This window comes from Littorina saxatilis, linkage group LG7 (genome assembly GCF_037325665.1).
Source record: "Littorina saxatilis isolate snail1 linkage group LG7, US_GU_Lsax_2.0, whole genome shotgun sequence".
NCBI classification, from domain to species: Eukaryota; Metazoa; Mollusca; class Gastropoda; order Littorinimorpha; family Littorinidae; genus Littorina; species Littorina saxatilis.
In genome coordinates this window covers 33,030,235-33,046,747 of record NC_090251.1, presented here as the reverse complement: position 1 = coordinate 33,046,747, position 16,513 = coordinate 33,030,235, and the positions used below count along the sequence as shown (strand labels likewise).

General features: G+C 38.8%; 1 protein-coding gene across 7 annotated transcripts; it reads right to left on the bottom strand.

Annotated features, from left to right (window-relative positions):
• Positions 1 to 196: 196 nt before the first annotated feature.
• On the bottom strand, positions 197 to 16,339 carry LOC138971219 (centriolar satellite-associated tubulin polyglutamylase complex regulator 1-like). Of its 7 annotated transcripts, none has more exons than XM_070343900.1 (11): positions 16,028 to 16,339; positions 15,491 to 15,593; positions 14,698 to 14,828; positions 14,369 to 14,453; positions 13,823 to 13,908; positions 12,586 to 12,784; positions 11,617 to 11,726; positions 10,879 to 10,933; positions 10,102 to 10,119; positions 5,753 to 5,808; positions 921 to 1,061 (listed from the first exon to the last, which is right to left on the bottom strand). In XM_070343900.1, exons 1-10 carry the CDS (start codon positions 16,074 to 16,076, stop codon positions 5,766 to 5,768), a joined length of 879 nt encoding a protein of 292 aa, XP_070200001.1. In that variant the 5' UTR covers positions 16,077 to 16,339; the 3' UTR covers positions 921 to 1,061; positions 5,753 to 5,765. The 7 variants fall into 7 exon arrangements, 6 of the variants coding, with proteins under 6 accessions (XP_070199999.1, XP_070200000.1, XP_070200001.1 ...); XM_070343901.1 differs by having other exon boundaries at positions 922 to 1,061; positions 5,730 to 5,808; XR_011457199.1 differs by having other exon boundaries at positions 982 to 1,061; positions 10,095 to 10,119.
• Positions 16,340 to 16,513: the final 174 nt, after the last annotated feature.

Here is a 16,513-nt window from a genome sequence, read left to right as displayed (position 1 = left end):
TGTCACAGGTAATACATCTTTTCAAGGTGTTAACCAAGACATAATCCTAGTGTGAGCACTGCCACAAAATTGTAAATTTGAACCTACGAAGATAAAGGCAGACTGAACACTAGTGTAATATGTTATTCATAGTTCTACACTACTCGTCATAGAAAACTTTACACATGTGTTTGAGGGCAGATCTTTCTGATGAGGCCGTTTATCGTAAAACCAATTATATGACTGGAAAGGCTGTTTATTCCCCTAACTTGATTTTGCACATTTGATTTTGGGGGGTGTCTGTGTTGTAGGTTCCACTGTATCGACACTACGTCATGTAAACTCAATCTGTTTTCTGAATAAGTTAGGGGAATAAACGGCCTTTCCAGTCATATAATTGGTTTTACGATAAACGGCCTCATCAGAAAGATCTGCCCTCAAACGCATGTGTAAAGTTTTTTATGACGAGTAGTGTAGTGCAAATATGTTTGTGTATTCTCTTTGGCAGCTGTTGTAATACCTGGCCAAGATGTGAACTAAGCTTTGCACATTCAGTGAATGTGAAATCACTTGTGCACTGAAAAATCAGCTTTCTCTAACTGGGGAAGAAATTTACTTTTGTGTGCTTTTGTTCTTCAGCATTTTGTACATGTAGTTGTTACTTGCACTGTCAAGTATTCACTTGTGTAGAGATAAATCTGACTGTATTTCTCTTGAGAAAGTAAGCACTGATAATACCACAGTCAGAATCCTTCAAGACTACTGTTTCACACACAGACACACACAGCCTTGCTTTCTTCTGATTTTCACTTCTCACTCTTTTCTCCCCCTTCCCCCTACCCTTTTACTAATCGTCTGAAGAATCTGATGAAGTATCATCACTCTCGTCCGAAGTTTCTAGCGCCAACTGCCTATGAGAGCGGATGCGGTTGGCTTTCTCCGACAGTTTCCCTCGCACCAAGGATGATGAGTTGGGCTGGAGCTGAGTGAGAGAAGCACGGCCATGACCGCTCGATGTGCTGCGCTGGGTTACTGTCCCTGACGGCGGCCGACTACGTGTTCCTGGCAGCTTGAATGGCAGCCTGTTAGTAGAACGAGAATCAGAATTAAATCTCTAAATATCAACAACTTGTTTTAACCTCTACCATAACTTGCGTCTCCAAAAGAACAAAGTACATGACTGTACTTTCCAAGCTTTGGTGATGAAAACTAGCAAACAGTACATCATTTCAATGGTGTTAGAGAGGGAGAAGCTGAAATGGATTCAAATTGTCAGAGTACTTCATCTTTGACATAAATAACTACCTTGATAAATTCAAAGGGGAAGTTAGAATAGGTACAATCATAAATTTGAATGAAAAAACGAAAGGCTGAATAAACTGCCATGCATTCTCTTTTAGTGTGTTAAACTGTCAATATGAACATGCATGCTATCTGTGCAGTGCATTAATATTTAGTTCAGGTAAAATTTAAAGTTTCAAGCAAAGGTAGCAACGGTATTTACATTTGTCCCCATACCCTCAGAAATAAGTCAACACAACATGCAAAAGGAAACAGCACATCAAATTAAACATTACACAGCTCAGCAGTTTACGACACTCATGCAAGTACACATGTCAGCTACATGTGCTATTTTATATTTGATTATAATGAGTAGACACATATCTTAGTCTGTCACAAATCAAAACAAACTCCTGTCTGAAATAGAATTTTTTTTTTTTTAAATTAACCCTTACACTGGTGCAATTCTGTAACACATGTTACATCGCCACTGGTGAATTAACAGAGAGAAAAATAAAGAAAAACGGTCATATAGTTTTTCGCATCCATGGGAGGTAATCGGAACCAACCAAACAGACTGAGCCAGTAGCGCGACAAATGTCGCGAGAACCAGCCTAAGGGTTAAGACTGATAATAACTAATACATGTCTAGAATATTTGATGTTTACCACTCACTGTTTTGCACAGAGCATTTCTGGATTTGTTTCAAGGATAGGGAAGAGAAAGTGTGCACACATCAACATAATTTTGATCAGGTTGATAATGCTTTCATTACATGAGCATAAAGTGAACACACCATGCAATCGAATGAAATCGAACTAGATATCTACTTCATACCAGAAGCAAAAATAACACAAACAGGGCATATCTAAAATAGAATAATGAATACAAACAAACAACATTTTTGTCCCAAATAAAATCATATTTTAAAAACAAAAGTGGAGTGAAGCAAAATGTTTGTCTTGCAACTGCAGGAAGTTAATTTCAGCTAAACAAAAGAAAACAAAACGAAAGACAAACACCAGGCTAATTCAAATTAGGACAGTAACAACTATGCTACTTGAAGTGGAACATCACAAGTGTGGTTTAGGATTTCATACACTACAGGAAAATGAAGCACTGACTAGTTATTGATCATGTATTTCACTGACTTTGGAACAAAATAACATTGAGGCAAAAGGAAAACTGAACAAGTCGCCTAAGGCGAAATTACAACATTTAGTCAAGCTGTCGAACTAACAGAATGAAACTGAACTCACTGCATTTTTACAGCAAGAGCGTATACTCGTAGCATCGTCAGTCCACCGCTCAATGCAAAGGCAGTGAAATTGACAAGAAGAGCGGGGTAGTAGTTGCGCTGAGAAGGATAGCACGCTTTTCTTTATCTCTATTCTTTTTAACTTTCTGAGCGTGTTTTTAATCCAAACATATCACATCTATATGTTTTTGGAATCAGGAACCCACAAGGAATAAGATGAAATTGTTTTTAAATCGATTTAGGAAATTTTATTTTAATAATAATTTTTATATTTTTAATTTTCAGAGCTTGTTTTTAATCCGAATATAACATATTTATATGTTTTTGGAATCAGAAAATGATGAAGAATAAGATGAACGTAAATTTGGATCGTTTTAAAAAAAAATTATTTTTTTTACCATTTTCAGATTTTTAATGACCAAAGTCATCAATTAATTTTTAAGCCACCACGCTGAAATGCAATACCAAAGTTCGGCCTTTGTCGAAGATTGCTTGGCCAAAATTTCAATCAATTTGATTGAAAAATGAGGGTGTGACAGTGCCGCCTCAACTTTTACAAAAAGCCGGATATGACGTCATCGTATTTATATTCGGTATTTATCGAAAAAAAGAAAAAAACGTCCGGGGATATCATTCCCAGGAACTCTCATGTCAAATTTCATAAAGATCGGTCCAGTAGTTTGATCTGAATCGCTCTACACACACACACACATGCACAGATCGACAGACAGACAGACACATACACCACGACCCTCGTCTCGATTCCCCCTCTACGTTGAAACATTTAGTCAAAACTTGACTAAATGTAAAAAGTGATGCATTACAAAACAGCAAAATTGCACACAGAAATGAAAAATGTCCCTTCATCTTTGTTGCTACAGTGGAACCCCCCTTTTAAGACCCCCCCCCCCCCCCCCCTTATTAAAGACTGCTTTTTCAGATTTTCTATTCATAGCCACTGTAAATGTACCCCCATTTTAAGACTCCCAACTGTTTAAGACGTAATTTTCCCAGATTTTTGGGCGTCTTAACATGAGGGTTCTACTGTATAATAGACCTATCCAAATTTTGCTCCTAACCTCTTGGCCGAACTCTAGTGCAGTTGGCCTAATAGCAGTCAACCATTTGGCCCAACTCAAGTGAAGTTGGCATAATAATAATAGTGTTGATTCAATACAACAAACACGTTTTGGCACTTTCATTGCGTTATGTCATGCTATCTCAATGTTGCCATAATTTTGGATCTGTCACTTGTCTTGAAGGATAGGATTTATCAAAACTTCGAAAGAATTTATAGCAGAAATGTCCTGTTGACGTGTTTGTGCCAGGCCGTTTGCTAGACATGAAAACAATCGATATCTATGCTGAAAGAAAAGTGAATGGCTGCAGCCAGGTTACGAAAGGAATTGCTCGATTGACACTTCAAAGTGGACAGGTCCATTGTAAGTTGTATCTACATGTACTTCCCAAAAAATCAAATGAAATAAAACAGATCCAGTGTAAATTGTATCTACAGCAGTACCTGCGATGTGTGGACCCTCCCATGAGAGGACACCTCCCTTAAAAGGACACCTTCTCTCGTCCCTTTTTATATTATCTCTACCAAAGTATACCTGTCATGACAGGCCACCTGCAATGTAGGGACTCTTTTGGCTGGTCCCAAGGGTATCCTTTCATCGCAGGTACCGCTGTACTTCCCAAAAAAAACTGCATCTCCATCCAAATAAAAAATATAAGCAAATTAAAATTAAGTGTGTAACATAAAAAAACGAGAAAACCAGTGCAACCATGCCCACATTTTTTTTCCTAACGCTCTTTACAAAGGTGCTACTTGTGACTGCATCTTCTTTTTGCCCTGTTTCAATCTCTGTGCAACCAGTTACACCTCTGCCAAACATAAATATGATACGAACCTAGTGCAAATGCTGAATAAACACACACATCAAAACAAAACAAAATCAGCTTTGCCATCTGGAATATTGGTCTATGGCCTAGATTTCTACTATACATGTGTATTTTATTCATAGCTACACAATCATGTGTCGTGTGCATGCACGCTTACTGAAACGAAAGAAAATAGGAGATTGAAGCGAAGTTCTATCTTTGTGTGTTTTGTGCACCATTAGTAATTCTCATGCGCTAGATGATTGCCAAAAAGAAATGGATGGAGAAGGAATACTCATAACTGCAGAGGCCAAGAAACTTGGCGCTTGTACAAAAGAGTGTAATCCATTCTTTGCGTTTAATATATGACATGCACTGTTTCGTGTTCCAAGAAGAGACTTTAAAAGAACATGCTTGTTAAAGACCTCTCTGTGGAAATCCAAACCCTGAGCTTCCACGTAGAAACAGAAGGTGGGTAAGAAGCAAAAAGCTAGTTTTCTAGTTCATGACCTTATATGTTCTTTAGCCAGCTCCATTTAAGTTCTATACCTCCAGACATGAGATCATGAATTTGTTAGGGAAATAATCATGAAAGCATGCCATTCTCATGGAGTGTTTTTGAACAAATCATGCAATCTAAGGATCTCAAGATTAATCTCTGGAGTTTTTAAAAAGCTGGAAATCTGCCAACTGGCAGAAAAATCTTGTTTCTGACTTCAGAATGTGCAGAAAACTTACCACAATTAAAAACATCTTTTTTTGTTTACAATAGTGGAATAAACTAACCCCTTGTGTTGAAAGAAGATTTTATTTTTGATAAAAATTTACATTTCAGGTCGGATCAGCCAAATAAACAAGAATTCAAAATGAATACATCCGTCTTTAGAAATTATGAACAAATGTAAGGAGTATTTGAATGCAGCTACTAATGTGGTCAAGAACAGACCTTAATTGTTTGTAACACTAATTCAAGTAAGCATGCAATGAAAACGAGATTTGAAACTACATGTATCTTTGTGCCAAGAATAAGACACTGGATGACTTTGCTACTATCTGAAAAAAAATATTTGGATCAAACTGTCAGCGCATATTGCAAAATAATGATCAATGAAAACTGAAACCAGACGTTTACAACTAAAACAAAAATTGAAACGCCAAAGAAGAAAAAAAGGCAACATTTTCAAACATCAAAAGCGTCAATCAATGCTTACTACATTCTGAGAGAGAGAGAGAAAGAGATGGAAAACGAAACGTAGTTTTCAAAGTTTGAAGCAGTTATATACGGCAATATATATTATCAAAGACAAGAGTAATACACAGTTCTTACAGGTTCCTGTGAGATAAACTTACACCCAGTACAAAATCATGAAGTAGGAGAAAGTGACGTTTGAGACGCTCGCATTCGCCTGATTTGCAGAGAAAAATTACATAAAGAACAAGGTAAATACAACACACAGTCACCATCATACCTTTGAAAATGCATCCAGTTGCAGGTTTGTATTTTAGTATCTAATTGCAAGTGTATTTTTTCAGGTGAAGAAACATTCATTTACTTCTGCATAGTGAGTGCACATGAACACACACACACCCACTACACCAACACTCATCCTAGCAAGTTCAAACACAATGCTCAGGCATGGGAATTGTCCGCCGAAAGTCAAATGTCCGCCAAAATATTTTTTGGTTCCGGCAAAAAAGCAAATCAGCAGAAAAAAGAAATAGGGGTGGCAAAAAAACTTAATTTAATGGCAACAGCTTGGCGCTTTGTGCCGTCGACTTGACGCTTCGCGTCTTTTAATTGCTATTACTTAAAAATGTCAGCCTTTTTTCCTTTTTTAAATTCCCATGCCACACATTCTTTGCTAATGGTGACACTAGGGGGTCGTGCAGTTTAGGTCCTGTTATAACAGCATCATGTCCTACCATCAATGGCAGATTGCATACCATTAGCAGGAAAGCTAAGTTACAGCGAACAGCGCACTCTTTTAAATGTTTGTTGCATTTCCCACATATTGTCACCATTACCAAAGAATGACTGATGCCTGAATGCTACATCCTAGTAACAACAACAAATCTCATCAGCTAGTTATGACTGTTCTGCTGTGCTTGACCTTTCTGAAGACTGAACACACCCACACAAACACACCCACACAAAAGCAGAGTTCATGTGGCAACATGGTCCTGTTTTTTTAAATGAGTAAACAAACAACAACAAGTTTTCTAATTAAACACATTGTGCTTCAAAGAAAACGTTAACGTATATTGTAATTCAATCAAGTTGGCGTTTTAATGAAACAGATCCTGTGATTGGTCAGAATGCCCCAACTCATTAAAAATTACCGGTCATTAATTGTCGATAACCACTTGCTAAAAAAGTCATTAACCACCTGCTGGCGAGGCGCATTGATACAACCTCAACTAGTCTCGGTTAGCTTTGAGGGTCATTTTACAAGTAGGAAATATGAAGGCCAACGAAATACCGAGACCATAATGTATGCGAAGTGATGACGTCAAATACGTGACGTAAGTTGATCCATGAATTCTTCTGGACTACGTCAGTCAATTCCAAAGATCGCTTTTGTGATGAAAAGAATTTGTTTTAGAGTTTGCTGTCCAGAAACCTGTCAAAAAAGAAGGGAAAATGTATGTGAAAGAAAACAAAACAGGAGCAGAGTGATATTAAGATGGGAATACAGAGACATATTTCTTGGGACTTGACCCTTGCAGGTAGGTGGACTGAAAGTAGTGTGTGAACAGAACAGAACCAATTCTGTCTGTTTACCATCACATGAAAGCAGGAAAGAGATCGTCGTCAGATTGAATTACAATAACATTAACATGCTTCCATTTGAAACTTCTCGGTCTTCATCGTGGATTGACGCCCTCCCAAAGTCTAATTGAAGCCCTCCGGGCTTCAATTACCTTTGGTCTGGCGTCAATCCACGATGACGACCTCGCAGTTTCAAATGGAAGCATGTTAATGTGTAAATATGTATACACGACTTTTCTGTAGATATCATATACTGTATTTTAAACAAATCCAAAAACAAAGAGACAGCCAACGTTCCAATTTTTTTTACTTTTTGTAAATTTTTAAGAAGCAATTACAAATTTTGTAACATAATTTTGTCAATAACAACGTTCCAACAACTTACCTTTCTTGGTTTTTTTATTCTGTATTTCATAGGCATAATTTGATTATTCTCAGAAACACTTTGTTCTTGACATGCAATCAGATCTGCAGAAGAGCATTCATTGATCTGTCAGAAGTCCATGTACTCATCTTAAAGCAATAATATTTATTGTTGGACTTCATTAAAGTAGTGCATGTGCTTTGAAAAAAATGACCAGAAAAACTACCCATGCACTGATCATATGAAATGGCAAGAATGAAAGCATGATACACAGACAGACCCTAGTGTACTCCGTCAAAAGGTATTGCCTATCAGCTAACACTTCTGGCAAAGGTTAAGAAAGCATTAGAGGCATAAGCAAATTTGTCTGCGGGTAACATTTCTGTTTACTTCAGGTGCTAATTTTAACAGTCAAATAAAATGTGAACAATTTAAAAAGTTAGTCTACTGGTACATTCCTCACAAGTAGTATATGTACAAGAAAAGAATTGCTTGCAAAGTTCATGCTACAGTCGGACCTGCCCTTGCGACTACCTCTCGAAAGCGACCTTGTTACACCCCTGGTATAGGGGTGTGTATAGGATTCGGTCGATGTGTTTGTTTGTGTGTTTGTGTGTTTGTGTTCGCATATAGATCTCAAGAATGAACGGACCGATCGTCACCAAACTTGGTGAACAGGTTCCTGAGACGGTCCTTACAAAAATTGGGACCAGTCAAACACACGGTTAGGGAGTTATTGGTGAATTAAGATTCTACAAGGACTTATAGAGGGACATATTAATGGTCAAAGGGAAATAACCTTCTCAGTTGGTGGCAGTGAGAATGGTTATTTCCCTTTGACCAACGGGGGTGTTTTTCCTACCTCAGAGGAATTTCTTGTTATAATCAGGTTCGACTAACTACAGAAATTCTAACTTCTTCTAGTGCAGGAGGGATACAAAATCTACATTTTCTTCCTAAAAATGAGTTCACTTGCTACTTGAAATAAAGCTGTTTCAACCCTATGTGCAGGTTTACCAAACATAGCTTCTTGCAAGACAGCTCTAATAGCGGAATATTTGTTATTTTTAAAGAAACAATATCTTTTGAAAAGCATTCAATTTCTTCACAAAAAGTTCTCAAATAAAATTATTCAGTGAACTTACCGTGGGGAAATGATTTGCTTTACCAATAATATGTAAAAAATTGGGAAGGGTAAGACCTTCAGCAAACAAGTATGTCCATAAAGTTGAATCAGTTTGTTTAAACAGAACTGTAATTCAGTTACTCAAACATATGCTAATGTTAGCAGATCTTTAAAGTGTAATCAATTCTAGGTCCAGTGAATGATCAAAAGGCCCAAACTCTGTAATCTACATTAAATCTTTCTTTTGTGTCATATTTATCATTCAGCTAAACTATGATGGAAAGTGCAATCCTAATTACATTGATGACAATCTGAATGCAGTGCATCAAGACAGGATAAAGTCTAATTCAACAGATGTGTTTCTGTTTTCATCACCATCAACTGTGCAGAAAAAGTTTCTAATGTTACACAAGGAAAGACTACAGGAACAAATGCGGAAATAATGCTCCCCCCAAAAAAGTAAACTCTGCCAAACAATTATTGTGACAACTTTTGTAACCCGACAAGCATTCATTCCCGTTTCCTTTCATTCATACTTTCTGTGCTATTGAAGGCACTCAACTTGGCTATCTGGCACACTTTTCTGATCAAAGATTTATTTTACAGGGATCTAGTGACCCCCGCTCAAAGAAGAGTTGCAAGTAAAAATAAATTGATGAAAATTCAGAATAGGCACAACTAGAGGAGAAAGTCAAATCAATGATGAACTACCCAGAACAGGCTGTTTTGATTAGGTATCTTGCATATTTATTTTGCTATGCCATTCCTACTGATGCAGGTGTCGATCGCATGAGTGGTAAAAAATGAGTTTTTTTGCATCAATTTTGAGGAGTACCATAACAAAAAGTTCTGTTATTAAGCAATGACCAAGTGAATTGCTTTGACATTCTTAGGATCTTATGCCTACATACAATACATTTTAAGTTAAATTTCCAATCTGAAGAGGTATTTTTGTTATGACTTAGTGTTCATAGTAATACTGATAGTGTTCGTGGCAGAAAACCCATCCCAAAGGCATCCCACGTTCGTTATAAAACATACACAAGGATTACTGTAAAACAAATATCAATATATATACCCCTCATTTTTCATTGCTTATTAGGCAGGCATGAAATCTTATATTCTGGAGCTGTGGAACACACACACACACACACACACACACACACACACACACACAGATGCTCTACTTGTACGCTAAGATGTATCTAGCAGTATACACCTAGATATGAACAAAGTGTTGCACTTCACTTGTCCAGATAGTTGTATACACACGAAGGACTAGCTTAACTTCAATTCTTTTCAAAATGTGTGTTCAACTTGAGATCGAGTATAAAAAGATGCTGTTTCTTACAAGGAAGAACTAGCTTAGAATCTCTGGCAACATATAAAAAGCACTCTCTCCAAAAGTATAAAATGTATTAAGAAGACTGACCCCTTACTTTGCTTTGGATAAGACGCTGCAACGAAAAATATCTCAGAAGAAAGTGAAACAGGCCTGTGTACAAGCCAGGCTTTAGTTCAGAATTTTACAGTTTGTTATGAGAGGGCAGCCTCATTTATTTCAGTAAAACAGACCTTTTTTTAATATGTGTGTGTGTGTGTGTGTGTGTGTGTGTGTGCGCGCGTGCGTGTGCTCGCAGGGTGAGATGTCACTATGTGTAAGTCATCTTGTCAATGCTAGTCAGAAAGTTCCAGCTTTGCCAAAAGTTGCCTGGTGATATACACCTTTCAAAAGAGTGACACATGAGCACAGCAGTGGCCTTACTCACATTACCAACCAGAAGAAAAAATAACACGGTTTATTCATTTTATTGATCAAGATACTGGAAATAATCATAACACCAAACTTCTGATAAGAAATGCAGCAATTGCCTTTTCTATAAACAAAAAAGTTTGTAAAAATCTGTTGTTAAAATCCTTGTTAGTTTAACATACCCCTTAACATCACAATACATCTGTGTCTACACGTAGGAAGACTGCCATTTTAAGTTAAAGTGAAAAGGCCCAATTCCTTTAACCTAAGTTAAAGTGAAAAGGCCCAATGCCAAGCTGTCAGCATTATTTCTGCAATGTTCCTGTACGGTTGTGACGCTGATTGTTCAGAGACAAAGCACACAGAGACAGAGTAGTGAGGATCAGTGAAAAGTGTCACACACAGAGAGTCAAGTGTTGGTGAGTTGAGTTAGGGCACACAGAAGAAGAGAATGGAAGCTTACGATGTCAGCTCAATGTCAGCGCCTTCAAGCAGCTCCATCTTTGGAGGCAAACGTCCTAGAATTGAAGGAAAATCATAATAATTGTCATCACCATCCTAAAGAAGTCAGCGACTGTCTGACCAAAATTTGATGAAGAATTTAACAAAACTGGTTGCTGTTGTGTTTTCTTTTGGTTTTGAGGTGAAAACATAATTTAATAAAAACTAAAAATCCAGACAGCACACAAAAACTGTTGAATAATATCTTGGAATTGAAAAAAAACCATACAGTAATTAAAGGACTTGGCCATAAACTGTTCATATCAGATATGCATTTAGACACGGTGATAGGCATATTTTCGTATAGAAAGGACAGGAGATAGGCAATTGACAAGAGTGAACGCTTTGCCAGCATTCATACAATTGGGTGGATAATTTCCCAATCCTTGATTGCCGTTTTTTTCTTGGGGCCGGGCTACCTCCAATTCAGTAGCAGGGCGACCATCCCGAACCTAGCGGGTGACAGGTGGTGCATAGTGAACAGCCCTTAGAGATAGGGGTTAGATACGGGGGGACACCGATACACACATATCAGGGGACAGTATCCAGGGCAGTCAAAGATGGCCTGGAGCTGCATTGTGTGTGTCCCCTCTTTCTTTTAAAAGCCAATTATTTAGTTTTATCAGTACTCTTCAGCTTTAAAGTGCTGAATGCTACACAGCAATATCATCCACTCGTTGCAGGCCAGGCCTCCACTCACCAATGTGTTCATTAATGGCTTCACTCTTTGCGATAGCCATCAGAAAGCCATAAAAGGAGATTCGGGGAGTGGAGAATAAGATCTCTTTCAGCGCTGCCACTGGAGGTGTGCTGCAGAGGACAAACAAAAAGGCACAAAATGTCAAAGTGGAGATGAAACCACAGGCACTTATAAAATGACATGTGGTCACAACAAATGAGGATACCATCAGAAAAACAAATAGAGAAACAACAGGTAGTAGTGAGTGCTCATTAGGTAAACTGCATGTGTGCTATGAGGCATGTGTGCTTGTGTGCATGCGTACATGCATACACGTGTGTGTGTGTGTGTGTGTGTGTGTGTGTGTGTGTGTGTGTGTGTGTGTGTGTGTGTGTGCACGCGTGTGTGTATGTGTGCAACGTGCATGTGTTTCTCTCAGACATTTTGCGCGTGTATGCAGTCTTCCTGTCTTTTTTCTTCTTTGTTAGTTGCAAGAGCAAAATGCTGTTTTACTGAGTTACCTGTGAAGAAAGGAAACCTTTGGGAACAGCTAAAAGTGTCCCTACTTTGCGAGTGGCCTGTCATGACAGGTATAGATCGGTCAGAATAATAGACAAAGGGACAACAGAATGTCTTCGTTCACGGCAGGTGTTGTCTCATCAGCTTCTTTTCTCAGGTACATGTACTACTGCATCACCTTTCCTTACACTGGTCCTGAACTCCAAATATTCTCCCTCTAGCCTGATATTAATTGGGCGAAGTCGATTCTGCGAAGTCTACTTCTTGAAGCTCGCTGCACGGAGTGATGACACTGAATTTTCCGTAAAAAGGCTTTGCGAAGTCAATACAATACAATTACACTTTATTATCTCAAAAGAGAAATTACATTCTGGCTGAACACATAACAACATTAAAACACATCAATATAAACAACAATTACACACAGACACAAACAAGCATATAAAGTGCTCAATTAAGGATAGTCTTTACCTGTAGTTAACCCGGTCACACACAGGGTAGACGGAGCGGAAAAAAGCAATGGAGTCCACCCCATCGACAGGCAGGTGGTTGCTTTGGTGAGCCCCGCCTGCATCTTGGTCGTTTGATGTCGGCACGATGACGGGATCTCGAGGGCTTTGTGAGGACTGTTGCAGGGTCTGGTAAAGCTCTGAGCACTTGTCAAGGAACTCTGACAATAAAGAAGAAAAAGTAGTCCGAGGGGTGGGGTGGCGGTGGTATGTTTACGCTGACATTTGTAATGTTGCCAAACGGGCATGATAAAAAAATCAGCCTGAAAGCACCCTCTATCATCCACCACCATGAACAAAATGTTTGAAATAAAGGATACTGTACTAAATCCTGTAACTTGGGATCTCAAGATTGATATCTGGACCTTTGTAAATGCCAGACATCCGATAACAAGCAGAAAATCTCATGCCTGACAATGGATGCATAATACAGTAGTACCACTGTAGGCCTATAAACAATATCATCATAACTCTCTCTTGCCAAAGCAAAATAAAGTGGAACTGCCCTTTTAAGATCCCCCAATATAAGACCTCTCCCCTTATTGAGACCTTGCTTTTTCACATTTTCTAGTCACAACCTCTGTTAATTTACCCCGATTTCTAGACTCCCTTCTTTTTTTTTCTTCTTCTTCTGCGTTCGTGGGCTGAAACTCCCACGTACACTCGTGTTTTTTGCACGAGTGGAATTTTACGTGTATGACCGTTTTTTACCCCGCCATTTAGGCAGCCATACGCCGTTTTCGGAGGAAGCATGCTGGGTATTTTCATGTTTCTATAACCCACCGAACTCTGACATGGATTACAGGATTTTTTCGTGCGCACTTGGTCTTGTGCTTGCGTGTACACACGGGGGTGTTCGGACACCGAGGAGAGTCTGCACACAAAGTTGACTCTGAGAAATAAATCTCTCGCCGAACGTGGGGACGAACTCACGCTGACAGCGGCCAACTGGATACAAATCCAGCACACTACTGACTGAGTTACATCCCCGCCCCTTTCTTTTAAAGGCCTGAATTTCTCAGATTTCTTGATGTCTTAAAAGTGGGGTTCCACTGTATGAAAAATAACGCATGCTTGTTCAAATTTTAAATGAAAAAAATATTCTTGCCCCATATTAAGATTGCTTTTTTTGTTCGTTGGTTGGCATGGTTTGACAAAAAAAGGCAGTTCGTACTCAGTTCATGCATACACACGCTTACCTTCATAGAAGAACTGTACTTGAAAGGCGTATATGAAGTCGGTGAAAGATATGAGGCAATCCAATGCGTCATCAATCAAAACAATCCTGTTATGAAAAACAAAACAAACAATAACTGCCATACTGCCCCTTTGGTTCAAACACACCATTTAATGAAAATAACCCAAATGTACAGAAATTATCTTTGCTCTCCCTTCAATAAAAGAGGGGGAGGGGGTGTATAGGAACCCACCCAGGTCAAGGAAAACCACCTCATTTCCATGAGGCCAGAGTCAAATCAAAAGAAACATTTAATCCTGTGGTGTGAGTGTGTAGCCATTTTGCGTAGAGATACATTGTACTGTGGTTTGTTAGCAGGCGCACGCTGGCCCGGTACCTCCGACTTCAGCCCTCTGGGTTTTCTGTAGGGGTTACCCTGCCCTTAGCTCATGGCTTGTATGTCCTGCCCTGTGAGCACAGGGGGGATTGTTTTTCCAAGGATCCCACCCCGGGGCTAGAGCTTATAGCGCGGTTCTTGATTGCATGATGTGGGGTAAAAAATTACTACCTCGCTGTCTTCTGCACCAGCTTGAAAGGAAAGTCTGTGCAGAGGAGTCCAAGAAGCGAGTGGTATTCCTGGATGCTTAGCAAATCTGCAAGATAAAACAAGAGCGAATGATTAAATATTCTCTGCCTGTCAAGAGGTACACATCTTATCTTGCTGAAAGAGTTATCAACACTTATCTTTTTCAATTCATGCAGAGGATGCTGCTTTGATGTATTTTCTTTGGGAAATGTTGCTGAAAAAGCAGTAAAAGTTTTGTCCATTTTCAGAAGTTTTCAGCAGTCCTTGACACTGAATAAGAGTAACTGAGTAAATGAATAGAACAACTTTACCTCCTTTCTTCCCAATCTGTCTGAAGCATTTCCAGAATAGACGCACAAATGACGCTCTGCTGTGAGATGTGCTTTTGATGAAGCTGAATTCACGGAACATTGTGTGGTTACCATCACGGAGACTGGAAAAACTGCAACAAGAAATAAAATAAGATTTGCTTAACAAGACAATAAAAATAGCAATGCAAGCAAAGTTGCTTCATGAGCGTAGATCTACCTACATGTTAGACGTAATATTACTGATAAATTTCTTCTCTTTTTGTCGCTTCAAAGCAGTTTTCAAAAGACTCAATTACATCTAACACAAACTAAATCATATCTTATTATACTGTCAAACACAGACTCTTTTCTGAAATATTTTGGTTCTAAATACAAGAAGAATCAATAGTCCAATAAAACGCAAGATTTCTAAGCTGTTTATAATGAGCGCAAATACCTTTTCCTTGTTGAAAGTGAGAACTGTGATGTGCCCAGTAGGGCTTGGTGACTCACTGACACACAAAAATAGATGGGCGCAGTGGCCTAGTGGATAAGACATCAGCATTCTAATCGGAAGGTCGTGAGTTCAAATCCCGGCCATGGCCGCCTGGTGGGCTAAGGGTGGAGATTTTTCCGACCTCCCAGGTCAACTAATGTGCAGACGTGCTAGTGCCTTTCCCCTTTGTGTGTACACGTAAGCACAAGACCAAGTTAGCACGTAAAAGATCCTGTAATCCATGTCGAGAGTTCGGTGGGTTATAGAAACACGCTGACTTGAACTCTTAAAGTACGTAAAACAGTGAGTGGCACTTACTACTGGCTGAGATACTTCAATGGTTCCACTTTCGGGTTTTCCTCCCTGTGAGCCAGCAGCTGAGATATGGCATCTTCCAAGTACACAATTACATAGTTCTTGGCTGGAAAGAAACAACAGGGACACAACCATTAAAAGGCTTCGATCACATAGAATAAACGATATATTCCGCATCAACGAAAAACAACTGAGTCAATAAAAATAAAATGTAAGTTTAGTGTCCCAAAACAACCCTCTTCTTCAACAGGCCATGATGTAGTTGTGTCCCTTGAACTTGGAAAGGTTTACGAAATGGGCCGAAACTTAGTCTAATTTATTTTGCTCATGTTACATCATACAGTTCTGGTTATCTCCGTCTGCAAACTTAAGTAAATTGCAACAGCTTCCTTGAATTTGGGACATTAAACTTGAATGTTACCCCTTTGGCCTATAGCCTTTAGTTTAATAAATCTATAAGGTCACTAAGACTGGAAAACCTACTATGCAATCACTCCATATAAAGTGAAGTACAGTATAACTATACTGAATAGTACTCACCAAGATATCTGTCAGCCGACATGGTAAATCTGTCTTCCTTCAATGTCATCCTGCTTGTTTGAACTGTGCAGCGTTTGACCAGCTAGATGAGCCGAGAAATCCAGACCATTTCAATTGTTTACGTTGGCAACCTTCCAAATGCACACGACCTAGCGCTGCATTATCTTCGATTACATATCCCCTGTACTTTTTAATACATAATACGATGAAATTGCAAGAGAAACGAGAAAGAACTTTGTAGATAAGGTGGAAAACTACATGTCAGAACAGCTCTTTGCCCGCTCAACACCATCCAAGCCCCTCCATTTTAGTCCAAGCAGACAGAGTTTAGGCAAATAGTTGCGTATTTATTTTTGTTGTTCAAATCAATGGCAAAAGTCATTCTGTCCATCATAGAAAAAACTAAAAGAAGTATCACTTTTCCTACGTTAAAGCATGTACATGTTTTGTACATAATTATTCGAAACTATGCGCAATATTTCTGTA